Raw genomic sequence first — 24,809 nt, 5'->3', positions numbered from 1 at the left:
GTAAATGAATGTCACGCACGTGGCACACCACGTGCCACGTGCCGCGCCGACGCGCGGCGGGCGGCGAGAGCGGCCGAACGTGATTCGGCCGGATTTGGTGGTGGCTCCCGGCATGTATACATAGCACGGACATGAACCAAATTCATCGACAGTATCGAAAAGTGGATGTGACTCGTAGTTCCAATTCCTGAAAGTGGATGTGTGGCGCTACTGTACGGCCTAGCAAAAGCGTCCCAAGAAAATCGCCGTCATTGCGCCTCTCATTCTTCTCTTTGGTTAGACAGTTTCGACAGTCTCGTGAAAAAGGCCGGGAATGCCGGGATCAAGGATGGCCTCTCTCAGGCTTCTCTTCGTTTGTTATTAAATTTTGGCTGGCGTCCAAGAATGTGTCCAAGAACTCCAAGAATATCCCAGAAGGCCTGAATATCCTAGGATCCTAGCCGAATCCAGATCTACATGGCAGCAGTTCGGTATACGGAGCATACAGAGAAAGAAGTGGTTTTTTTGTTCTATCGGCAATTCAGCCGGGTAAGTTTCCCTATTGTCTTCTCGATAAACGTGGATAAACTCGTGGATCAGACTACGATCGTAAAATAAAGATCGTTGTAGGAACGAAATTGTTTTCGGAGTCACATTTCACATTCAACAAGTTGAATCATTTATCGTTGGTTTAGCGTCTAGCTATTCTGTTGATCATAGACTATACTTTTGTTTATGAATATACCGATGAACTGTAATAAAACAAAGAAAATGTTGCAAATTTCGAGATAGTGTGTGTATATACTATAATACACACACACACACACATGTAATATAATAGTTAATATTGGATACCTTATAGAAGTACGTTTAATAAAAAATGTAAATGTCTATGATGCAAATATCGCATTCGATATCAAATTATCTTTGATCCAAATATTTTGGAAACAGTAATAATAAAATTGAATATATACTTAATATACTGTTTTACAATGTTGATTATCAGATTGTCAGAAAATGGATGGTTTCTTTTTCTAGATTCTGTCCTACGTGCAGGCATACATAAAAATATTAGAATAATATAGTGTCAGTGAAATATTTCCAAGAAAACGAAATGGATAAGATACAGGATACATTAAATACCAGATTGATTGTAGCAGGCAAGCATCATGAGCTGACAGATCGATATAAGAAACTAAAGACTGATCAGGAACGTGTAGTATTTACTCTGAATGTAATGCAAGAATATGATATAGTTCCTACTACAACTGGTATGCCAAAAAATGCCAAAGAATCGGAAAAATTGCGGGAACAAGGCAATCAAGTTTTTGTCAAAGGTATCTTCAATAATACGACGTGCATCGATGCGCTGAAATTATATACAAAGAGTATAGCCTTTGCGCCTTATCCGTCTGAGCAACTTGCTCTTGGTTATGCCAATAGATCAGCAGTGTTGTTTCACGTAGGCTTGTATTTGGAATGCATTCAGGACATCGACAGAGCCCTAGCCCTAAGTTATCCTGATAATTTAAAAGCTAAGCTTTATTTGCGTAAGACAGAATGCTTAATAATTTTGAGAAATTATTCTGTAGAAGATATACTTAAAGAGGCGCAGTATTGGCTAGATAAGATGTCTTCTAATGATACAAGTCGAGAAAAATTAAAAGCAAAGCTTGACAATTTACGCGATAAGACTGTACAGACGGAGCTACGTACTATGAATACAGATGCAAAGATATCGGAACCTCCTCCTCTCCCTGCTACTCAGTCTCACAATAATGAAGTTCCTTGTGCGTCAGATGCAGTAGCCATAAAATATAATAATCGCTACGGCAGACACATTGTTGCTACTCGTGATATTGATCCAGGGGAAGTGATTGCTGTAGAAAAACCTTACTCGTTAATATTAATGCAAGAAAATATGCAGACGCATTGCTCAAATTGTTTAAGAGTATGTTGGGCGAACGTACCATGTAACTATTGCACTTACGCGATGTATTGTTCGGAAGAATGCAGAATTATCGAATGGAAGAAATGTCATGATATAGAATGCGCTGTCTTCCCTCCTTTGATCGAATATGCCTTCTATAATCTTGATTTATTTAGTATAAGGCTTGCCGTGCTCGCTCTAAGAGAAGCGGGTGGTATTACGGAATTGAGGACAATGCTAAAAGAAGTTGACGAACATGATGGTATTTAATATTTATAGTTTTTTTTTGTTTTAAATAATAGAGTACGTCACAATATACAATATACCATTGTTTTTCAGATCCACGGACGAAAGGTTTTTCTCGAGATGGGAAATTACATAGCGACAGATACATTAGCGTGTATAGTCTTGTAACGAATACTGAAAAAAGATCCGTCTCTGATCTCTTCAAGAGGTCTTTGGATACTTGCTTTATTTTATACTTTTTAGCGACGCGCACTGTGATATTTGGTGCTAAATTACCAGAGGATTTAAGCGCATTGGCGAAAAACAACGACGTTACATTTTTTGGCGGCCTTATTTTAAGACATCAGCAAATAATCCCCAGCAATATGCACACTGTATGATATCGGCTGTGTATGCTAGTATATTTTATCGATATTTTTTTATATTTGCAATTTATTTATTTTCACATATTTTTCAGATGTGTCAATGATCTTTTATTATTCGTTTCTTTTACAATTTTATTTTATCAATTTGTCAATTAAATTTTATATTTGCAGTTTGGTGAAACGCAAGGTTTAGACTGTGTAGAACGCGGCATAGCCGCTATGCCATTTTTTAGCTTATTTAATCATAGCTGCGATCCAAATATATTAAGGCACTCGAGACCTAAGCACATAGTGATATATGTCATGTATCCTATTCGAAAGGGCGAGCAGGTATTAAACTATTAATTTTTATTGTATGTAAACTATATTGTATATAAAAATCAAGTTATTATTCACAATATATATTATCTTATTACAGTTATTAGACAATTATGGCAAACACTATGCTATTACGCCAAGAGCAACGAGACAACAGAAGCTACTAAAACAGTATTATTTCACCTGTGATTGCATACCTTGCCAGGAAGATTGGCCTTTATATCACGAATTACAGTCGTGCAATGTATAGTAAAAAATAAATTCAATTAATAACGATCAACGTGTACGTTTTAATGATAATATAATATTTGATTTGTTTTGTTTTGGGTACAGACTTTAGTGAAGAAACCAGAGGATAAGGTTAAAATAAAAAAGGCATTAAGGAAATTTAATATATATGTTGATTTAGCAACAAAGGGCAAGGTGCATGATAAGTCTTACATAATTGAAGACTTACTGAAAATGGTACGAGTACTGCACAATTGCGCGCCGATGCCTTGCCATGAAATGAGTAACGTTATCGAGACTTTAAAACGGGTATATGACTTGTACGGGAATATATACGAAATACCACAAGTACGGACACATAGGAAGTAAAGGGGCTATATTTTTTGACTGATGAAACAACGTTATTATTACCATCCTTATTCGTGTACGATTAATAGCATTAAGAAGCCCATATTACAAAAACTTCTTGAGAGAAAAAATCAATACTTTTTACATATGACGTACATAAGAATTTTTTTCACAAAAAATATTTTTTTAAAAAGATATATTAAAAAGGTTTACATACATAATGTTATATTTATTAAGTGTAACTTTTTGATATGTTTAATATTTTTAAAAGATTAAAATTATGGTGAACAATACTGTGTGTTAAATTCGTATCAGCCATTTTTCCTGTTGTCCTATATATCTTTTTTTTATACGTTTTCACTCACTGTTACACGCGCACTAATGAAGAAGGATATAAAAACTGTGTAAATTGTAGATAATATTGAGGTAGTGTAAAATGGTAAAATATACAGCTGTCAAAGAATTCAATATGCATAATTCGCTTATTATTTAGAATCATTTAAGTATTTTAAGTCTTTAAGTAGATAGTGTTCTCATTATGTCAATGACAACCAAGTAATGATTGATAGCAGAATTGTCATTCCAACGGATTGATGCGTTGTCCCAAGATTACTAAAATTTTCATTGTTTCCGCTATCTTTGTACAAGATTCGCCATTCTACGCCTGGGTGCACCGGACTATGTTTTTTAAAATACTGTTCTAATACCTCTGATGTAGTGACACCTGTTAAAATTTAACGATTATATTGAAAAAATATTCAATGAATGATGAAAGAAAGTGAAAGCTTAAAGATACCGTGTGTAATGGATGCTGTAATAATAATGTAAACATACTGAGGGGAGTTGTTTTAAGACCTTCCAGCATGTGAAAACCATCTCCGCCTTTTGCGAGGAAATTATTCACGAGGACATTGTAGGTAACATTCTTCTGGAGTTGACTGTATGCCGGTACTCGGCAAGCTGCGCATTGAACTTGAACCGAAACTACCCTTGAGTTCGGTGGTTGACTCACGTCATAGACCACCTGTAAATTATGCAAATTTTTCTCTAAGGAAATAATGCGCAAACCATCGTGAAAACCATCAATCAATGTTTAAAAGACTGGACTTAATTTTCTTTTGGGCTAGATAGATTTAGGTTTAAACAAATTGCCTGCAATCCCGAATATTGTAGATAAGCGCCGAATAAATTCCCGGTAGAAGTTAAGTTGTCGATATTATGAACGCTCCACTCCAGCATCGAGAGAAGCTGTTGGCCTGTCATGGAAGCTTTGACGATGACGTTTCCGAAGGGCAAAACACTTAGAATGTCTCCTCGAGTGACCTGTAAACAATTTTACTAATATTATATAAGGTTTGCCAGTGCAAATTAACAAGAATTAAAATTGTAGAGCGCATATTAATTAAACCTGGTCGTCTCTGGCTCTGGTGATGGACGACCTGATGCTGCCGCTATTCTGCACCGCGATGGCAGCGTCCGTCCATCCATCCTTGTTTAGATATTCCCCGGCGTACTACGAGCAAAAGGAAAGCACATCAATCATCTTTCTCAAGATTATTTCGCAACATATTTCGATAACGAGAAAGTGTTTATTACATCGATTGAAGATGTCTTACATAATCGAGTAAAGCATCGCAGATCAAGTTGCCCATGTTGCATTCTCGTCGTCTACAGTTTTTGCTGTCTCCGTCCAGGAGCACTCGCGTTTTTCCGATAACTTGTTGTTGTAATTGGTCGATGGGTCCTCTTTTCTCGTTTATCATTTTTAGAACATCTTCCGCCTGCGGTAAGAAACGATAATGAATATCATACTTAATAAATAAATATATTGAGCTTTCATATTTTTGGGAAAATATGTATTAAGTGTTTTCGGCTATTTCTATATATATATAATTGTACATACGTATGTATGTACATAAATGTCATGCAGTTTTTGTTCTCTTCTAAGTGATATGTATAACGTGGATTATATATTTTTGTCATTCGCAAGTAACTCTTTGGCGCTTTTTCGCAAATTTACCTCCTCCACGTTGGTGTCCACAAGAATCGGGTTTCCTTCTATATGCGTTACCTCTCCTTTAATATCGAAACTCACGGAGAAATTACCCAGGTATTTAGTATATGCGTATGCCTGTACGACATAAACTTTTCTGCCGCTCTTCTGCACTACTTCCGTAGGATAAAATCCCTCTGGTACCTCAACGTCCGGCGGTAGACCGCGATATAGAAAGGTATTCGTATGACCCCCGATCACCAGATCGATGTCCTCGACCTCCCGTGCTATCTTCTTATCGACCTCGAAGCCCGAGTGACCCAGAGCGATGAGAATGTCGACACCCTTCTCCTTTAACTTCTTAACTTCTTCCCTGATAGACTCCACCTCATCTTTGAAAATTACTTTTTCGGTAGTCGACAAGATTTTCGTTTCCGGCGTCAGATAACCGATTACGCCGATCTTTTTGCCGCTCACTTCGAGAATTGTGCTATTCTTTAGATTCGTGGCGGCCAGGTCCGGCTGCTCGCTAAGATCCAGATTTGTCGTCAAGATGGGATATGAGGCATTTTGTATAAAAGGTATCAAACCTTCGACACCGTCATCGAACTCGTGGTTGCCCAAACTCTGTCAGAATTCATTTAATGCAATGACGAACGGAGCTCTAGCTCTTATTTTATTTAAATATATTGCTGTGATTTGACAAATTATTTATATTTATTTATTATTATTTCATAAAATAAATTGCAATATTTAAAGCAAATATTTAATGCAGAAACTCTATTTAAAATTTAATAACTTATAATTAGCAAAAAATTTTTAGTTATTTAAATATTTTTCTAGTTTCGGGGTCTTGCTTAGAAATATGATAGAAGATAATATTTACTATAGCGTCTGGCGCCAAAAGGTTCATGAACCAAGTAACCGCCTTCCACTTGTACACGTTGTACCATGCAGTTCCTTGATAAGTATCGCCAGCATTTAGGAAGATCGTCGAAGGCGACTCCGATTTCGCTTGACGGACTAAAGTGGCGATTCTGGCAAAACCTCCGTAACATTTCCCAGCTTTGGAGTCCGCTGGCGTACACGTTGTCGATAATTGCGACGTCTCTTCGAATCTAAAAATTATATTACATAACGAAACTCTCAAGGTGATATCCCAGAACTAGATGACTTAATCACATAAATTATAACGTCAGAGAAACAAGGAAATTGTCTCGACAAATAGCACCACGCGTGCAATGCAATGTCTAATTGACACATGGGTGTGGAAGGTAATTAACTGTCTTAACATTTTTGATTAGCTCGATGGCGATAATTATCGTTAGCGTGAATATATTGAATTAAACTGTAATATACGAACTGTACAAAGAGCAAACATAATTTAAATAATGCAATTATATATATTTAAAAAGAACAATTAACTTCCTTGTTTTGTAGAAAAAAACCCAATCAAATTTGTACAATTGTTCTGTTTTACAATGAAAATAAGAAATATTTTTAATATCTTTTTATTTCAAAAATGAAAAATAAGATCACCTCGCGTGCATGTCATTCGTGTGAACGATTCGAACAGTGAATTCTTCATCCTTTCGTAAAGTGGGATTTGCGAAGCTCTCGTTTGCGATTATCAGTAACACGGTAATGCAGCAATTTACAAGCCAAATGATTGACATCTTGTATTGTTATTGATTCCACACGTTACGATTCGGTTAGGCTTTTCAGTTAGGCAATTTCTTCTTTGTCGTTCTTATCTCTTTTTTGTATTTAACATGTCGATAGCACGTTCTCGTTTCAGCCACTCGCACTATTGCATTGTTTCGATTTTTTTCACGATTGAATTATTACGTTGTGTTTCCCAATCTGCATGGCATCTGGAGAAACACAAAATGTTTTAAAGCGTATTTTCCATATATATATATATATATATATCTTTCATGTTATAATTCGATTTACTTTATGGCATAAAATTTATTTTACATAATGGCACTCTTTTGCTTTTATTCTTTTAATAATTACGTTTGTGAACAGGGTAGTTATACTAAAAATACAAAGTTTTATTTTCACTTTTTGCGTGTTGCATTTATAAAATACGAGAATCTAAGTTCATTGACTATATTACGATCTATTGCAAAACACATTGGGACTTGCCAAGAATTGCAACGGCTCGTAAAAGTCTAATTGTAAGAACGTTGGGACAATAATGAATTCGATTTAATAGTTGGCGTCGTGCCTGACTAATTTACGGAAAGAGATGACGAAATTGGACGAAATGGAATTTTTTTCTTTGACTTTTACGATATATTTTTTTATGAGATATAAAAAAGTATTAATATGAATTATCTGCGAAATCACAAACCTTCCATTTTTAAGGGAAGAAAAAGTATATAACAGACATAATTTATCTGCATTAACTAATATATTAATATAATAATTATGAGATATTATTGTATATATTGTATATATTACGTTGTATATATGACAATATTTTTTTGTCTAGGATGCTTATAAAATAAGAAGCTGTAAAAGTTTATCTACTTATTTCACAGATTAAAGAATATATTGTGTATCGTTCGAAAGTGCTTCAGTACCGAAAATAAAGGTTCGAACTGAGATCTTAAGCAGTAAATATAATTCTAATTTATTTGAACATCGATGGTTAATTTTAACATTACGACATGTCATTATTCTAAAATGGCACAGATGTTTTATATACAAATAATAAATGTTTTGTATATGTATAAATGATAAATAGGAATAACAGAGCATAGTGGCTTTGTTCGGGCAAAAGATGTTCAGGAAAATATCTACAGAAAACCATTTCGATTATTTTTTTTAAATGCAAAATTACGAACGGTACTCGTAATAATCTGATCGTATCCAAACGTATTTAAAATATAAGATCGAACTACGAATACTTGAAAGATTGTAACTCGGTACTGAAGCATTTGCGAACATATGTTTATATAATATCATTTGCTAAGGAAGGTTAAACGGCCAAAATACGAGCAAAGAAATTTTAGATGTTAGTTTAAAATTAAAATTTAATAAACATATGTATATATAACATTTACGTTTCGACCTATTTGGTCTTCTTCAGAACGTTCTACTAATCGATAAAATTACATTAATATATTACGCAAAATAGATATAAAAGATGTAATAGAGTACGCTCCCGAAATATATGATCATTTATTTTAGAAACATTTTAGAATACCTTAATACGAGATTTATTATAAATGATGATCGGCGAGAGAGGTTGAACAACACCGTATGTTGATCGTGAACGCTGACATGCAGTGCACTACTGTGCACTAAGTAATATTCTGTACACGTGTACCACGTGCAACGTAGCGCAACTTTAGAGAAAGCGGTGTAACGTAAAATCGAGTTTTCCGAAACGATTGCATCAGTATCGATCTATCAAAATAATTGATTAGAATCTCTTTAAATTTTGTAGAACAATATTCGACACAAAGAATGAAGAAGGAACAACGTAGTCGAGTTGTCACGATAGTGCCACAACTGCCACAACTTTAATGATATGAAAGGCGCTGTTAAATACCGTTGTATAACGGAAGAGCTGAGAATCTATACGGGTATTTATCACTTTTTCACATTATCGCGGCGGTCTCTTCTGAGCGATGAGAGACACGAGCCGATTTTCTCGAGTGACCAGCGTCGACTGAATATCCACGATCCACGTCGTCGTGCGGGCCGCGGGCCCCTTCCCGATCTCTGCTGGAATTCCTGTTTAAACTTTAGCATTTATTGTGGATTTACTTAGCTTTTTTAAAAGGTAAGATTGAAAGCTTATGCTTTTGCAGATATCATTAGAGAATCATTATTTAAAAAATTTAAATTTATTGCTTTTGTATGTTATTAAGATTTTTATTTTATTAATGTTGCACATAAAGTAATCTCTATGTAAAAGTAATATAAACTGAGATAATTTTTCAGAAAAATATTTGAGCAAAAAAAAAACAATCTTACAATTAGTACGATAAAAGCGTTATTTTCAATAACGGTAGTCGATGCTTTTATCTATTTAGTATTGCAAGTTCATTAATAGTGTCAAAGATTTATCGATGTTTCATCGCGCGTAAATTATTTACGACCGTTTAATCGCGCAAGAGCAACGATTTCTTTGTTGTTTATTTGACCTAAAACGGTAACTACTAATAGATTTCTGAAAAAGCAAGCCAAGTGCAGAAAAAAAAAACATTTAGGAATATTCGAAAATTATATAATTTATTTGTGCGAAATGTTAATTTTGATTGATATCTTATCGTAATTGTGTTTTTTAAACTTTAATTTAAACGACTTGTATCCTCAATATTAATAGTGACGTCAGTACACTTATGAATGAGCTAATTGTCTTAAGATTGAAATCTAGAAATACGTTTATCATTTGTTTGTGACAGAAATTTTTATGAAATGTTGCAGATTAATGCAGATACCGACAAGAAACCAACGTAATAAGTATATTTTGTGAAAAATATCTTGCATATCTTAAAACATTTTCCCTCTATTATCATCTACTTATCTTATTAAACTTTTTATCATCTTTTTATTACTTGATTGTTGATTTAATTTAAGATTTTCGCTTTGATTAACGATAAGAAGTGCGAATTAATTTGTAAACTTGAGTGGTTGATAAATATTACGGAATTAAATAATGCTTTTTAATGAGATAGTAAATTCCCAAATGTGAGTTTTATTTTTATTTGCGATTATTAACTGCTCGAACTTCCTTTAAGTACCCATTTTAATCTTTATAAATTTCCGGGCAACTTATGTAACACGAATGAGCAACAGTTAATTTTATTTTAAATAGTATGTGTGTTTATGTAAATATGATATTTAAATTAATGCATATTCGATTGGGTTATTAAATTATTTTTAGGCTTAACCTTTTTAGATTTAAATTGTCTATCAGAGTTACAAAGTTAATATTACATTATTGATAATGAGTATAATGGGTTTGAGAATCTCTTTCTGAATAAAATAGACCTTTCGCTTAGGTTCACAAAAGTTTACTATTGTATCCTCGACAATCTTAGAATGGTGAAATCTACATGTACGCTTATTTGGATCGCACGATTGGTATCAATTATATGCCGTTTATTAAAACGCTATCGCGGCCAAAATATGTAGAACGGAACTATCTTTCTGCCAGAGAACCAGAATGCTGGCTAAATTATTCAACAGTCTCCTTGGCTTGGCATCGTGTCCTTTCTCATCTGTTACGCTCGCCATTCGTTCTCCCATTCGTCTATATTACCGGTTACGTGTTTTGTTTGTCAGACAGAAATAAATAATCGCGCGCATCATAAATTGACATGACGCGAAGCAAATTATTTACTGACAGACCTCAAACTGTTTTCGTCACGCGTTATGATCACGTTTGCGTAATACGAGTGATTCTAATTTTGTTTAAGTCAGAACGTATCACGTGAGAATGCGGAGAGATAGATATGATATCTTCGTCATGCACGATTTGCTACCATATAATGTTATCAATATCGTTATCAATATCGATACAGGATAACAAAGCCGCGTACTAATTCGAGCTAATTAATGCTTTGTAGTTTTTCTTTTTTTTTAAATGAAATTTAACCTTGCGGAAACTTTTATCATTGTCAGTGCATTTTCCAATTGAGCATAAATTTGTATACATAAGTAGATTAATGACAAGACGTATTGGTTTTCTATACCAGTTTACCGCATAGAATTGTTAGATATTCTGTTTTAATTATTCATACCAGTTCGAATGCGTGTTAGATATTTTTTTAATTATATGCATCTCTTTATGCAAAATAATGATAATAGAAATTTTTTTTAATTAGTAATTCTTTCAATTTATATTCTATATCTTCTGAATTCTTTTTAGTCATTAGAAATCATAATCAACGTTATATAAAACTCCATCTTAAGTATTTACAAAAAAATTAAATTATTTATAGATATTAAAGAATTTTATTAGAGGTTCCAAGAAAGTTATCCGGAGTGGATGTTCTTGAAACATATGTATGCTTATATTTAAATAATTAATTTCTTTCCTCTATTTAATTCAGACTTTATTTTCTTAATAATTACATTATTTTTGTTGAAAGTCAATGTATTAAAGTTACAGTTTAATATACTAAAATTACAGTTTCAGTAACGCGTGCTGAACAAAAGATAGAATATATCTAAAAATCAACATCATGCATATAGTAGGTACTTGAAAGAATTGACGATAACGATAAGCATTTTACGCAACACTTATTTCTGTAAGATGTTGCAATGTGTCAACTAGTTAAAAATATGCATATATAAATAACATCTTACTTGAATCAATAAAAAAATGTTAAAAAACGAGTGCAGTATATTTTTGCAATTTTGCAATTTACATATTTATTTTGAAACAAAAGATGTAAATAAAAAAATATATTTAAACATATTATGAAGATTAATCTATATATATTTTTATGATTGCGTAAAACGTATAGATTATATAATTTTATATGTTATTTTTAAGAAAATTTTAAATTCAAATCTAAGATATCGCATGTAATTAGCACGAAATGATTTCGTTATATAAAAGTATACTCACAAAGGAAATCAATATCTTATTATCTGGATATATCGAGATTCGAAAATGTGTTTTAGATATCACAACACGAGCTGCCGAGATTCCCTGATATATATATTTTATAATCACTCGTGAGGTAGGGGATTTGTGATAATCAACAGTCTTTCACGGAAGAAGCGAAGACATTGTGGTGAACACGAGCAACACAGTTCTTTACGAATATTCGACACGCGAGTTACTGGTTTACTAGGAGACAATAAGGTATTTTACACTCATTAGTAAACAAAGTGCGTTATAATTCGGCCACGTGTACTTACGTATCGTTATCCGTCGTTTCGTAACTTTTAGTTATCTGCTGTAAATTGTATGCTCATTTACCTAAAGATAACTCCACCTTTATAAAAAAATATTATTTGGTGAGCGATTAAAGCGATTATGTATGTATATCGCGATTGTTAATTATGTCAGACTATTTGCGTTTTATTAATTGACGTTTTATTCTCAATGTTTGCATTATAGTTGACTTTGCATTATTCACGTTGTACAATTATTTCATCTTTGTCGACTTACGAACCCGTAATACCTGTTTTATATACCTGTTCGCGTTATAATTAGTGGGAATGGAAAAGCAAGAAATTGAGTGCGTTTTTATATCGCATATTAATGGTCGCTCAAACTGTACTTAAAAGCATTTTGATATCTGATAAGACTTGCTTCGCGAACTTCTTCTTCTCGCGAAATCGTTTCATGATGAGGCACCATAAGAAGAAACTTGAGTAAATTGGAATAGATATAATATATCAAATAGGAATCACACACACACACACGTATGCATATAAAATTACAGCGGAATTTAATAACAAAGTTAGTTGAATAGACATTAATATTATTATATGTATAGAAATGTGTTGGAGATAAAAATTAAAAGACTAACTTTAAAGCTATCGAATATACATGTAAAAATAATTACATATAGCTTGCTGTAATTTAACGAATAAATTGTATAATTTGATATATTTCTTAACTTACTGAATTTAAAATAAAAATGACACATTTAAAGATAAAAATATCGAAATAATATTTGAAAGAATAATATTTGAAAGGTAATTATTTGCTAATTTAAGGATTATTATGTCGCTCATCAATATATATCAATGTATCGATGGCGATCGCTTAAATTCAAGGCTATTCCGTCTTCGACTTTTGCAAGTTGCATAATTCCCCGCATTATCTATCTTCGCAATCATCTTTCAAACAGTAGAACGGCACGTCGTAAAAAAGTGTAATTATCATTTCCGTGTTGACAAAGAATTCAACGTACATTCGTAACGTGCCGTTAAGAAAGACATTTTAAGCTGTGTTCCGATATTCACTGCAAGTACTGAAAATCTATAGTTTACATAACGTACATTACAGATTTTGAGTACTGACAGTGAATATCGGAACGCGCGCAGCCTTAGTAAGTATAAGTATAGTGTTTTTTTTTCGTTGCGTCTATCTCATCATTTTGAAAGTAGGCCTGTTCATTTTAGCTGGAACTCGCACGGTTCATCTTTTCTCTTTTTCTCGCCAAAAGAAAAAAGAAAAAGAAAAAGAGTAAAGATTTATGAATTGTGCAAGAAGTTCAGCTGAAACGAACAAGCTTATAGTGTGACGTTCTCAATTATCAGATTTAAATATTTTTTATAAGCAGATATAAAAGATTACGATATACACAGTTCTGTACTTTGTTTCAATCTCATTGCATTTAATTACATATGAATCAGAAAAAATAGGCAATTATTTACAAATTACTTAATAATATCTTTCTCGACAGGTGCGACATGTACGCGCTACTGTTGGTTTCATTGTTATTCCAAGTTTGTTTGGGATTCACCGGGCGAGGACTCTTTTATCCTGGTAGATCAGACCTGTTCGAGTTATCGATAATTCATTTAAATGACTTTCATGCCAGGTGAGCAACTGTATTTAATTCTATCTAATTGTCGCATTCAATTCGTATAGCTTGGAATATCTTTTTATTAAGGACTAAATAAAGACTTTTATATAAATTTATTGTCAAAGGTTTGTAAAAAAATTACTAATCGGTGTTAAGAAACATTAATTCTTAGTAACCGTTAAAAGATCTTAACATCGTGCGCTTAATCAATGTCGAAATTGATTGTAATTCTGGACCCAGAGAGAATTTGCGAGGTCAAGGATAAAGTTATTATAATATTTCCGATGTGGCCTTAGCCTCTTTTTCTTGCCCTTCGTTTAACTTTTGCATGCCTTTTTTGATCGCATTGTTCGTTGGAGCGTCAAAGCGTGACTTTTGGAAAATAGAAATTACGTTGGAACAGATTCGAACAGACGAGCTCCTCTTCTGGGTCCTGCCAAGAAGGTCACGAAAAGGACTGCGTGGGAGGTATTGCTAGAGTCTACACTGCAGTCAATCAGCTTGTGAAGGAACGACCGAATGCGATTTTCCTGAATGCTGGTGATCATTTTCAGGGGACACTTTGGTATAATATCCATCGTTGGAACGTCACTGCCTTATTCTTGAATATGTTGCCGCACGATGCTATGGTAATTATACGTATATGTGCAATGGATTACGCGTGATATTTTTGTTAGATATACATATAAAATAATAATAATTAACGAAAATATAAATAAAATCTAAATATCAAAAATGTATTTAGGAATGAATTGAAGTAATATTAGGAATTTTTATTTGCGCACCACGCGTACCGCGCCAGAGTCGTATTTGCCGTAATTACTCTTTAAATTTAATGATGAGTAACTTGCTTTTCTTTACAAATTTTAGTTTTTCATATTTATGATATAATATCTTATAATATTTTTATAGACGATCGGCAACCATGAGTTCGACAATAAAATTGAAGGCGTTGTTCCCTTTCTTAAAAATGTCAATGCACCAGTTGTAGTAACAAATATCGATGACAGCGAGGAGCCAACTATACAGGTTCATAATATTTATTGATTTATTTACTTATTTATAAGAGTTTAAATTAATATTAAATATTCATATTCTATAGGGTTTATATAAGAATAGTACAATTATCGAAAGAAATGGTACCAAAATCGGTGTCATTGGCGTCATTTTATCGACTACGAACGTGAGTAATCCGTTACATTCGTCTCATAAACAGTTAGAAACATATTTTATTTAACTTTATAAATTATGATTTTTTTATCGATCTAATTCATACATTCACAAAACACAATTATTTTCTCTCACAAGATATTGCAAACACGACTTTATAAAAGTATTTGATTTTTCCAGTTACTCTCGAATACGGAGAAATTAAAATTTTTGGATGAGGTAGAGACAGTCAATGACGAAGCTAAGCGACTGAAGGAAAAGGGAGTAGACATTATTATAGTTCTAAGCCATTGTGGATTAAATGTGGACAAGATCATGGCTGCGAATTGTCCCTTGATCGATGTAATCGTCGGTGGTCATTCACATACATTTCTTTATAGTGGTCTGAAAGCAAAATCTTTTGTATTGATTTAAATATGATCGAATTAAATTTATATGAAATTTTTTTATTAAGGATAAATGCATAAGCTATTAAATTTATTATTGGATAATATATACCTCTATTAATGTAACATAATTAAATATAGCGTTGATTCTTTTTATTATATATATGTATATATTGCAGGACCTCCGCCTTCTATCGATGCACCAGCGGATGAATATCCCGTGGTCGTGACACAAAATGAAACAGATAGAACGGTCCTTATTGTTCAGGCAGCTGCTTTTACAAAGTACGCTATTCAGCTGGCATGATGATATAGTAAGAGAATCGTTAAGAAAGGTCAATTGCTATCTGATGTCACGAGGTCGGGTCTGATTAATTTGTTTTTATCGCAATGATTTAACAGATAAATTTACTTCAAATTTCTCGAAAGAATTTATGTTTAGAGTCCGTATTATATATCCGTATTATCATATACACGTGTACGTGCGATAAAACTTTATTTAGTTTTTTTTATTCGTTTTTTAAAAGGTATTTAGGTAATCTAACAGTATGGTTCGACGACCAAGGCGAGGTCGTCGATTGGGACGGAAATCCACTTCTTCTGGACCAATCCGTCGAAGAAGGTAAAATTTTTGACATTTTAAGAATTAAATTTGTATTATTATTTATGAGTTTTATGATCATTATCATTTATGAGAAACATAAATGCAATACAATACTAAAAATAGCTTTAAAACAATACGTAAAATAACTTTATATATAATATATATTTAGACCCGGAAATCTTGGAAGCTTTGAAGCCATGGAAAGAGGAAGTGGATGGAACGGCGTTAAAAAAAATTGGCAAGACGAGAGTTTTACTTGACCGCAATTGTCGTTATAAAGAATGCAATATGGGAAATCTTATAACTGACGCCATGGTGGATGCGGTGCGAAAGACACTCTTTGCTTTGTTAATATTCTAATATTCGAAATATGGAAATACGTAAGTTACAAATTGTCTTAATTTTAGGTTGTTGATGATGCTAAAAATAAAACTCACTGGACGTATGCCGCAGTGGCCTGCTCGAATTCAGGAGGAATTCGTACTTCCATTGAGGAATCTGAGATTACCTACGGTGATCTGATAATGGTTCACCCTTTTGAAAACACTTGGGACACTGTTGAACTAACTGGAGAATCCATTAAAAAAGTTAGTTAAATTTCTTGCTATAATTTTCCGATGCTTTATAAGAGAAATGAAAGTTTTACAGCTTTAATGATACATACTAGATTTTAAATTCTTTGTCCTAACTTAAAATAAATTGTATGACACAATCATGCATCATGAAATGGCATTATGCAAAACGTAAATATGTCAAGTGGCTTTTCTTCAAGAATACAGAAATAATGAATGGAACAATGAAATCAATTTTACTTTTCTTTGTAGATTCTAGAAATGAAAGAAATTCTAGTCTGGTCCGGGCTAAAAGTTACTTACAAAAAAGTTAATGAAACGCGAACTGTGGTCGATGTTAAAATTAGGTAAGATCTTTTATTATCAGAATTTAAATTTGTTTTGTTCGTAAAGTTGGAAGTACGAAATACATTCAATATCATTATTCTATGCCATGCCACGTCTAAAATTAATACGTGGAAAATTAATTTTGATTTCTCTTAACGTATCTACAGATGCCAGGCTTGCGAGTATCCGGTATTCGAAGATTTGGTGCACGATCAATGGTATAGAATAGTGGTACCAAGTTTCTTAATAAACGGCGGAGATGGCTATCACATTTTTAAAGATAAGAGTCGTAATCACAAAATTGGGACGCTCGATATAGACCACTTTATGAAATACGTAACAAAGATGAGTCCTATATTTATTGGAACCGAAAGACGAATCACTTTTGTAAAGTAGAATCTTTTTCTAATGTAGATTAATTTTTATAATAATAAACGTATATATGAAAAACTTACATGAAAACGTGCATTTAAAGTAAAGTTATTTATTCTTAATTATATATAATTATAGAAATAATTTTAAACTTGAAATATTATATATACGTATAAGCATTAAAAATAATTATATATCTACTAAAATGCATAAATATATCTGACAAAACAATAATTAATAAAAATCAAATATAGATACAGATACATGATGTAACATGGTTTGATTTACATGGATATACATATGTATATCACTTTGTTGTATCACTTTGTGATTTAGAAGTATGATTCATGTTCGTACGCGATGTTTTTAAATAACATGTGTTTCGTTGCGTTTTATTGTATTATTTTCTTGCACTTTTCCTGAATATTATCCTCGATCTCCTCGATTTCCTCGATCTCTTTGATATCTTGAATATTTTTATATAATACGTGAAAACGTCAATAAATCAAAAATCGTGAGATGGATTTACAGACTTAAAAAAGATTTGTGAAGATCTCGCGTGAGAGCCGTAAGAAAGCAGGAAACGCCGGTCGCTTATCTTGCGGTATCTCGAGATTGAGGCAGATGAAGCATTTAAATAATGTATCGAACAGGTGAAATAGCAGCTGTTCGTCCGTGTTCCTGCCCTTAACCAGAATGCGCAAACCGCTTTGTGAACACCGGCAAGGAACGCTCGTTTTTAGCAACGAAAGATAGAAAAGATGCTCTGCAATTTTTAAGTAAACACCATACTGTTCCATTATTGTATCTATATCTATATTATTTGGTATATTTATATTTCTCTAAAACTCATAATTTTTACGACATACGTTATGTATGTATTCCTCTCTTTTTATAAAATATCATAACCATTATGTTATACGTATATGATGCACTTTATATTACAATTTTTAATATTTATTAATAATAAAGTACGTGTTAATTCATTAAAATTTTTACACGAGATAGAACGTTGACGCTTATTTCGACAAAGATATATCAGGATTGGGCGACACTTTTTAGACAGGTGCAAATTCAAATTCGAGGCGTCGTATCAGCGCACTAAGCATTAAATGACGAGGATCAAGCGCAAACGCTTTCGAGCACGTAACATTCATTACGTCGCGTGGAGCAATGTAATAATAATGCTCGTGACGATCTGCATATCTCTGACGATTTACATTTACATAACACGAGACGCGAAACGTGCCATACGCGTAAATATGCGTTATCGGATTTTATAATGCCGTCGTAGAACGGTAGAAGAGACGACAAGGATGTTCGGTGCGTTGTCGTATTAAGGCATTGACAACTCTAACAATGCCTTAATAAAATTTATGATCCAAAATAAAATTAATAATTATTATCTTATATCATGTTACCTTTATATGTATGCACAATATTCTTTATTGTAAGAGAATTTAAATTGAGAATATAAATATCTAGCTGTATGAATAAAGCAAGTTAACGAAATAATTTTCTTTCCGAGCGATTTAGAAAAGTGAAGAAGCTAGGTAATCAGATTAAAAAAATATGATTAAAATTAAAGATGGTTGAAACATTAAGTCTGGTCGTTAATAGTTTTACATTTTTGTCCTTTTTCTCCGTTTATATGTAAAATCTGCATCTGAAAAAACATGAAGTAAAGAAACGAAATTGAGAGAAAGCATAAAACAAACAATCCTGTTTCTCGCTGGTTCATGAGTAGGATTTTCATTAGTAAAAACAAATCTCTCCCTCTCAGAGATAAATTGCGAGAATCTCGATGAATTGTGAAGACGCGTTTTTGTCGTACGATTGCATGCAGCATGCGTAAGTAGGTACGACTTGCTGGATGTTTCGCGCGCGTCGCGACGACAATAATGAGGATGCTGCGAGAAAGCGATGGCGCGACGCAACGTCCAGCAAGGAAGTTTGCGTGGAGAACGACCAGGAACCGGGAGCCGGGAACCGAGAGGCAGCTCAGACCCTCAGACTCAATAATTTTTTTATCAATAAATAAAGACTCGTCCAAGAAAATCCAAGTTGCACAGGGCAGCGAAGTATCTTTGCAACTTTTCGACACGCGAGAACCAGCACTACCAGCAGATCGTCGTTTCGATCCCGGCGACGATGGAGTCCTGTACCTGTTGATTCCCCGTCGGAGAGAAAGAAAGAGAGAGAGAGAGAGAGAGAGAGAGAGAGAGAGAGAGAGAGAGAGAGAGAGAGAGATCCTCTTTACCGCCCCATGTATGGCCCGGGGCGTGCGAGACGGAGGAGGCTGTGAAGTTGGCCCCACAGCCCGCTACTGAAAATCCGTTTGGTGGTGTTTGATACTCCATTTCCGATGATTAGTAGTCAAAACTGTAATTGACAATACGAGAAAAAAAGACATACGCGCGTCAAGTTAGCCCCCTGATCTCTTATAAAATTCGGCTACATAAAGAAATCGTATATACACTATATACATATTCGCGGAACGCGCCGTATTTCTTTTTTCTATTTGCCGTTGCGTTCGTCGCCAGGGGGGGGAGGAAGCTTTTCTCGGAATTCAAACGCTCGTCGCTCGAGCCTCACCTCATTATTTTGACCAATCGCGTGTTTTCGTTATTTCGGCAAGTACGCCGCGCGAAGGAATGTAAAAGGGGTGGAGGGTGGTGGTGGTGGAGGACAGTTCCCATCAGGACATCGCGCGATATAGCCGCGACGCGACGCGGGGTGGATCCTTCGGATCAGCTTCGATCGTAAATCGTAATCGTAATCGTATTCGGCCGCGAGCAAGCGTGATGTGTGTAATGTGGTGTGATGTGTGATGTGCGAGCCGGTGTTGGCGAGTATCGGTACGTTGGACGATCTCTCGCAATCAGAATAACCGACATGACCGTTTATCGCGAAAAATGCGAGTTAATCGTGTCGTTCAGCGCCCGAGCGTGGTGTACGCGATGCTTGCGGAGCTGCGTCTTCTCGTCGCCAAATCTCGCGCATATTGAACTGACGGTTGACAGACAGACGGTGGAATCGACCCACGATCGAGGCCGACGCGGCGTTCCAGACAATTCTACATCCAAGTGCACATCGGAGCAGGCACATCGGAGTACCGTGCCTCGCCTCGCCTCGCCTCTCCTGTAACCTGTAAGTACGCAACGCTTCATATTTGTTTCACGCGAGTACGCACTACGCGCGCTCGTCATTGTCGTTCCCGCGTCCCGTCGAGAAGATCGCGCGGTTTCGCCATATCCGCCATGTTTCTCGTCGCCGGCGCCGTCGTCGGTACCGTTTAGCGTTTTCCTGGAAGACGCAAGACGCTCGTCGCGGGCTCGTTTTTTTTTCGGACGACGTAGTACGGATGAGTCTGATATGGACGACGTACGCGCGGTCGCGCGTATTATCATCGCTTTTTTGAATGGAGCGTATCGGGGAGTTTCGCGTGAGATATGCGAGCTACGATCGGCGTTTGAGCAAACGTAGACAACGTCTCATATAACGTTTTCGCTGTACGTTAACTACGTTACGACCGTTACGTGCGCCGAGTTAGATAACATAGACGCACGTTATTTGTATCGCGTAATTAACACGATAACACATTTACCGGATTTTTATATCATTTTTACACGTATGTACATCAATCCCTGCCTGCGAAACGTACTATCTTTGTTGTCTGCATGTTTTCACCACCCCCCTCCTCCCTCGTCTTTTATTATTGCGTCTATTGCTCCGATACGATTCGGATAAATGTAATTTCCTGTTCACGAATCTTAGATCCGCTTTGGATTCTAAGCTCCTCTCTCGCTTGGCATCTACTTACTTATTTATCTCTCGACTCCAATCTTCTCGCGCCGCGAGTCATCTCGCCGCGAGTTTTCTCGCTTAAAATTCTATCGGAACGACTCTGGGGCGACGTAGAATTTCAAATTGAATCCTATTGCGCGAAGGATGCGCCCTTTTCTGCAGTTAACTGCATTCTCGATGTCCGTACTTCTTCGAAACTTGGAGAGAAAGAAAACGTCTTCTTCGAGAAGCGCGATCTTGCATGAAATGTAGTAGTCACTCTCGGTCTGCTTCGCGTCTCGTTTCTTCGCAGTTTCAACTTTGTATATACTGCACCAGCGAAAGAAATCTCGACGTCGTTCCAATAATCCTCCGGAACTTGGATTATCTTTGAACGTTTGTCATCTTTTTATCTTTCTTCTCGCAGCATTTCTCGTTGAATCTCGTTCACGTTAACGTTTTTTTTAATCAATCTTCTTGAAAATGAGAATAACAAACTGAACTAGATTTGTTTTCACAAAGACCAGACATATATATATATATATATATATATTTTATTTAATAGGATTAATAAGATTGCTACCCTAAACTTTTTCATCTGAAACATTAGAACGTAGAAAGTATACAAGCAATAAGTTATCAGTTGTATATAATCAAACACGCTTTCTCAGCTTTATAAAAATATGTTTTTACACGTGGCATTATGTATATCTATGGTATACGTGATCTTGTCAATGGTACATCCTTGCATTTTAACTATTATATACCTATCTATTATAATACTCAAGAATTAACTCAACTCGCGTATGGATCCGATTTACGTTCTTTACAAAATAAGCGCGTTGTTTTGATTCTCGGTTAAATCTCGAGATATTTTCCTATAGAAAAATCTCTCATTTTCTTAAGACTACCCATTTTCACTAGCAGCGTTTTTTGCATTCGGAATATTATTTATCTGTTATCATACATATTATCTATGACATTTCATGCCTTTATATCCGTCTGCCTGGCAACTAATAAAGAGACGACTGCATCGAAGTAGTCAAACGTGTCCTTTTGCTGTGTGCTATACTTACTCGCCTTCATAAATTCTGTCTGCGTTCTATTTATATCTGCAAGTTTCTTGATAAAGACGAGACTGAAAATACGTCTTGTCACTTTTTGTAAGAAACGCTTTGCGTTTCAACAGAATCGAAAGAATTCCGAGAGCGTGGTTTTTCTTTAAAACTGCGCTTTGTGATTTTCACCACGCGTCTCCAATTATTATGGTTAATCTATCTTTGGTCAGGATCGCGAAAAAAGACTTAATGAAATTTAATTATGTCCTTTTTTTCCAAACATTTAATTTTTACGTTGTTATCGCATCTCGATGTCCTTGAAGGATATTTTAGTAACCTGATGTGCGGCTTGTTACGGATTTTTGCAGACGATAGTCACACATTCTTGATCACTTAGGGCCAGTTTCACAAGTGTCGGTTAACTTTTAATCTTAGATTAACTCACTCTTCGTCTTTTTCTAAGGGGGACGTTAGAAAGAGACGAAGAGTGAGTTAATCTAAGATTAAAAGTTAACCGACATTTGTGAAACTGGGCCTTAGGGCCGATATCACAGTCTCCGATTAACGTGATCCTCCGCGTAAACTCACTCTTCGTCTCTTTCTAGGAAGACAGTTAGAAAGAGATGCAGAATGAGTTTACGCGGAGGATCACGTTAATCGGAGACTGTGATATCGGCCCTTATATCTGCACCAACATGTAATTTTATTTACCAACTTTTATTTCTACCGCGTGTCGCGTACTATTTTGTGATGTGATATAATTAAACGAGTTGGCAGCTGTGCGAAACAAAGCTGGTTCGATGAATCTTTTGTAAAAGAAAAATACGTATAAGTAGCTATTTACTTCGAGCGTTGCATACTATTTTCAAAGAACAATTTAAACGAGACAAAAATCGTTTCAACATGGGAGGACGAGAAAATCAATTTACATTTATTAATTTATCTAATCGAATCGAATCGCATTTCCATTTATTGTTCTGCCTGAATAAAAAATGCCTCGATACTTGATACGGTATCATTCGATTTGTGATTTGCATTGGGCCGCATAGATAGGATCCGTTTTTAATATTTTGTGACAGATATTAAAAATATAAAAATAAATTCTCTTCTTGTTTTACACATATCTTTATACATATCTTTATTAAAAGTTTATTTAAAAGTAAAAAAAAATTAGATATAAAGCAAATAAATATTGTAAGATTTTAGTGGTAAAAACTGAAAAATGACGCAAAAAATATTAAGATATGCGAGGACCGATTTCGTTTTACCTTGCGCGTGCTAATTATCGCCATTATGGAAAATAGCCTTAATGAGTTGTGATCATAGCCAGAATCGATACATTCGCAGTCTCTCGCCACTACGTGCCTTGGTATGGAAATGTATTGAATTAAAACGGGCATGATACGTTCGATCGCGCGACTGATCTTCACAGCTTCACACACAATATTCGTTTTCGCTAAATTAGGAGCGAGCCCGATTGCGATTGCGATGTAGACCGATAAATGCAAACGAGAGATTATTGTAAATTTCCGTCGTTGAGAATATATACGCTTCTTACGGATCGTCGATCGGAAGATCGACGGAACTAAATTTCATAAAGGAAGGTTAAAATGTAGCAAACGCGAAAACTGATAGTATATCTTGTCGTTGATATTTTTTTCTGTTTAAACTACTGACGTAAAAAATGCAATAAACGCATGCAAATTCGTGTTCGACTCTTCGCATTCGTATCATTCTCTGCATAATCGAGGCGACTGAAACGCCAAGTACGCCCTAATCGATACACGAAGGAGCGAAAATAGATTTCGGGACCGGCTTCTCTGATGCAGTTCTGAGTTTTCGCCTCGGAAAGGTGAATGGACCGCTTCGAGTACAAGGTACAGTTGTGATGCAAGTTGTCGGCTACCTCGATATACCGAGTCGAATCATTCAGCCACAATATATATGCAAACCTTGCTCTTACAATTTGAAATAAAATTTATATTTTTGGCTGGATTAGTTGTGGATGATAACGTCATCACAGCGAGAAACGAGGATGTGCTTAAATACGATTGATATACACGCAAGCGAGAGCGCGCAACGGTCTTTCGTGGCGATTATTATAGATAAAGATCGTAATCTCGTTATAAATTTATCATTATGTCGGCAGAAGTTATTTATGATCCATATTTTTACTAGCAATCACCGTTTATATTCCTTTCTTTTTTATTTCGATGCAATTTTTGTTCTATAAATTCTCGTCATGACCGACGGCATGATCATTTCAACTCATTCACGAACTTTCTCCGCGTTCTCGCTTTCACCGATCCAAGAGAATTCGTTTTGGCGACATCGCGTGGCAAGTTTGTTTTTTACCACTCACCAGAAGAATCTTTTTAACTATTTCCTTTTTTTCTTCGAACCATTTTATATAATTTTAATATCTTATAAATTTTATTTCAAACTAATGTCTCTAAAATCTTGGTGGATAGCAGAGACGTTTCTACTTTCCCACATTTTCAACCAAAAAGTACAATAGAACTAGTTGCAATACAATTAGTTGTCTCTCTGCGTTCTTCTTTTGTCTTTTATTTATTGCCAGTTATTGTGTTACTTGTGAAATATGGTTTGC

The 24,809-nt window shown here is 34.9% G+C and overlaps 3 protein-coding genes across 7 annotated transcripts; 2 read left to right on the top strand and 1 right to left on the bottom strand.

Moving 5' to 3' along the window:
• The first annotated feature begins 114 nt into the window (after positions 1 to 114).
• On the top strand, positions 115 to 3,619 carry LOC112458207 (SET and MYND domain-containing protein 4-like). The gene is made up of 6 exons (XM_025021681.1): positions 115 to 528; positions 1,018 to 2,171; positions 2,249 to 2,529; positions 2,692 to 2,850; positions 2,939 to 3,082; positions 3,172 to 3,619. Exons 2-6 carry the CDS (start codon positions 1,094 to 1,096, stop codon positions 3,433 to 3,435), a joined length of 1,926 nt encoding a protein of 641 aa, XP_024877449.1. The 5' UTR covers positions 115 to 528; positions 1,018 to 1,093; the 3' UTR covers positions 3,436 to 3,619.
• A 3-nt stretch (positions 3,620 to 3,622) lies between these two features.
• LOC112458208 (protein 5NUC-like) lies at positions 3,623 to 12,108 on the bottom strand. Of its 4 annotated transcripts, XM_025021683.1 has the most exons (10): positions 8,973 to 9,080; positions 8,625 to 8,827; positions 6,947 to 7,281; positions 6,294 to 6,525; positions 5,435 to 6,034; positions 5,031 to 5,195; positions 4,823 to 4,927; positions 4,567 to 4,737; positions 4,249 to 4,438; positions 3,623 to 4,138 (listed from the first exon to the last, which is right to left on the bottom strand). In XM_025021683.1, the coding sequence occupies exons 3-10, from the start codon at positions 7,081 to 7,083 to the stop codon at positions 3,951 to 3,953; spliced, it is 1,788 nt and encodes a 595-aa protein (XP_024877451.1). In that variant the 5' UTR covers positions 7,084 to 7,281; positions 8,625 to 8,827; positions 8,973 to 9,080; the 3' UTR covers positions 3,623 to 3,950. The 4 variants fall into 4 exon arrangements, with proteins under 4 accessions (XP_024877451.1, XP_024877453.1, XP_024877450.1 ...); XM_025021685.1 differs by lacking the exons at positions 8,625 to 8,827; positions 8,973 to 9,080 and adding an exon at positions 12,006 to 12,108; XM_025021682.1 differs by having other exon boundaries at positions 8,625 to 9,081.
• Positions 12,109 to 12,143: 35 nt separating this feature from the next.
• On the top strand, positions 12,144 to 17,473 carry LOC112458209 (apyrase). 2 transcript variants are annotated; one of them, XM_025021686.1, is made up of 12 exons: positions 12,144 to 12,245; positions 13,801 to 13,938; positions 14,327 to 14,552; positions 14,836 to 14,952; positions 15,026 to 15,106; positions 15,274 to 15,475; positions 15,659 to 15,764; positions 16,007 to 16,101; positions 16,253 to 16,407; positions 16,491 to 16,670; positions 16,908 to 17,002; positions 17,150 to 17,473. In XM_025021686.1, the coding sequence occupies exons 2-12, from the start codon at positions 13,808 to 13,810 to the stop codon at positions 17,376 to 17,378; spliced, it is 1,617 nt and encodes a 538-aa protein (XP_024877454.1). In that variant the 5' UTR covers positions 12,144 to 12,245; positions 13,801 to 13,807; the 3' UTR covers positions 17,379 to 17,473. The 2 variants fall into 2 exon arrangements, with proteins under 2 accessions (XP_024877454.1, XP_024877455.1); XM_025021687.1 differs by lacking the exon at positions 12,144 to 12,245 and adding an exon at positions 13,256 to 13,443.
• Positions 17,474 to 24,809: the final 7,336 nt, after the last annotated feature.

Source organism: Temnothorax curvispinosus, unplaced genomic scaffold (assembly GCF_003070985.1).
Source record: "Temnothorax curvispinosus isolate PA1 unplaced genomic scaffold, ASM307098v1 QBEX01008784.1, whole genome shotgun sequence".
Lineage (NCBI taxonomy): Eukaryota > Metazoa > Arthropoda > Insecta > Hymenoptera > Formicidae > Temnothorax > Temnothorax curvispinosus.
The sequence above is the reverse complement of the archived record's forward strand: the minus strand, read 5'-3'. Positions and strand labels throughout refer to the sequence as shown.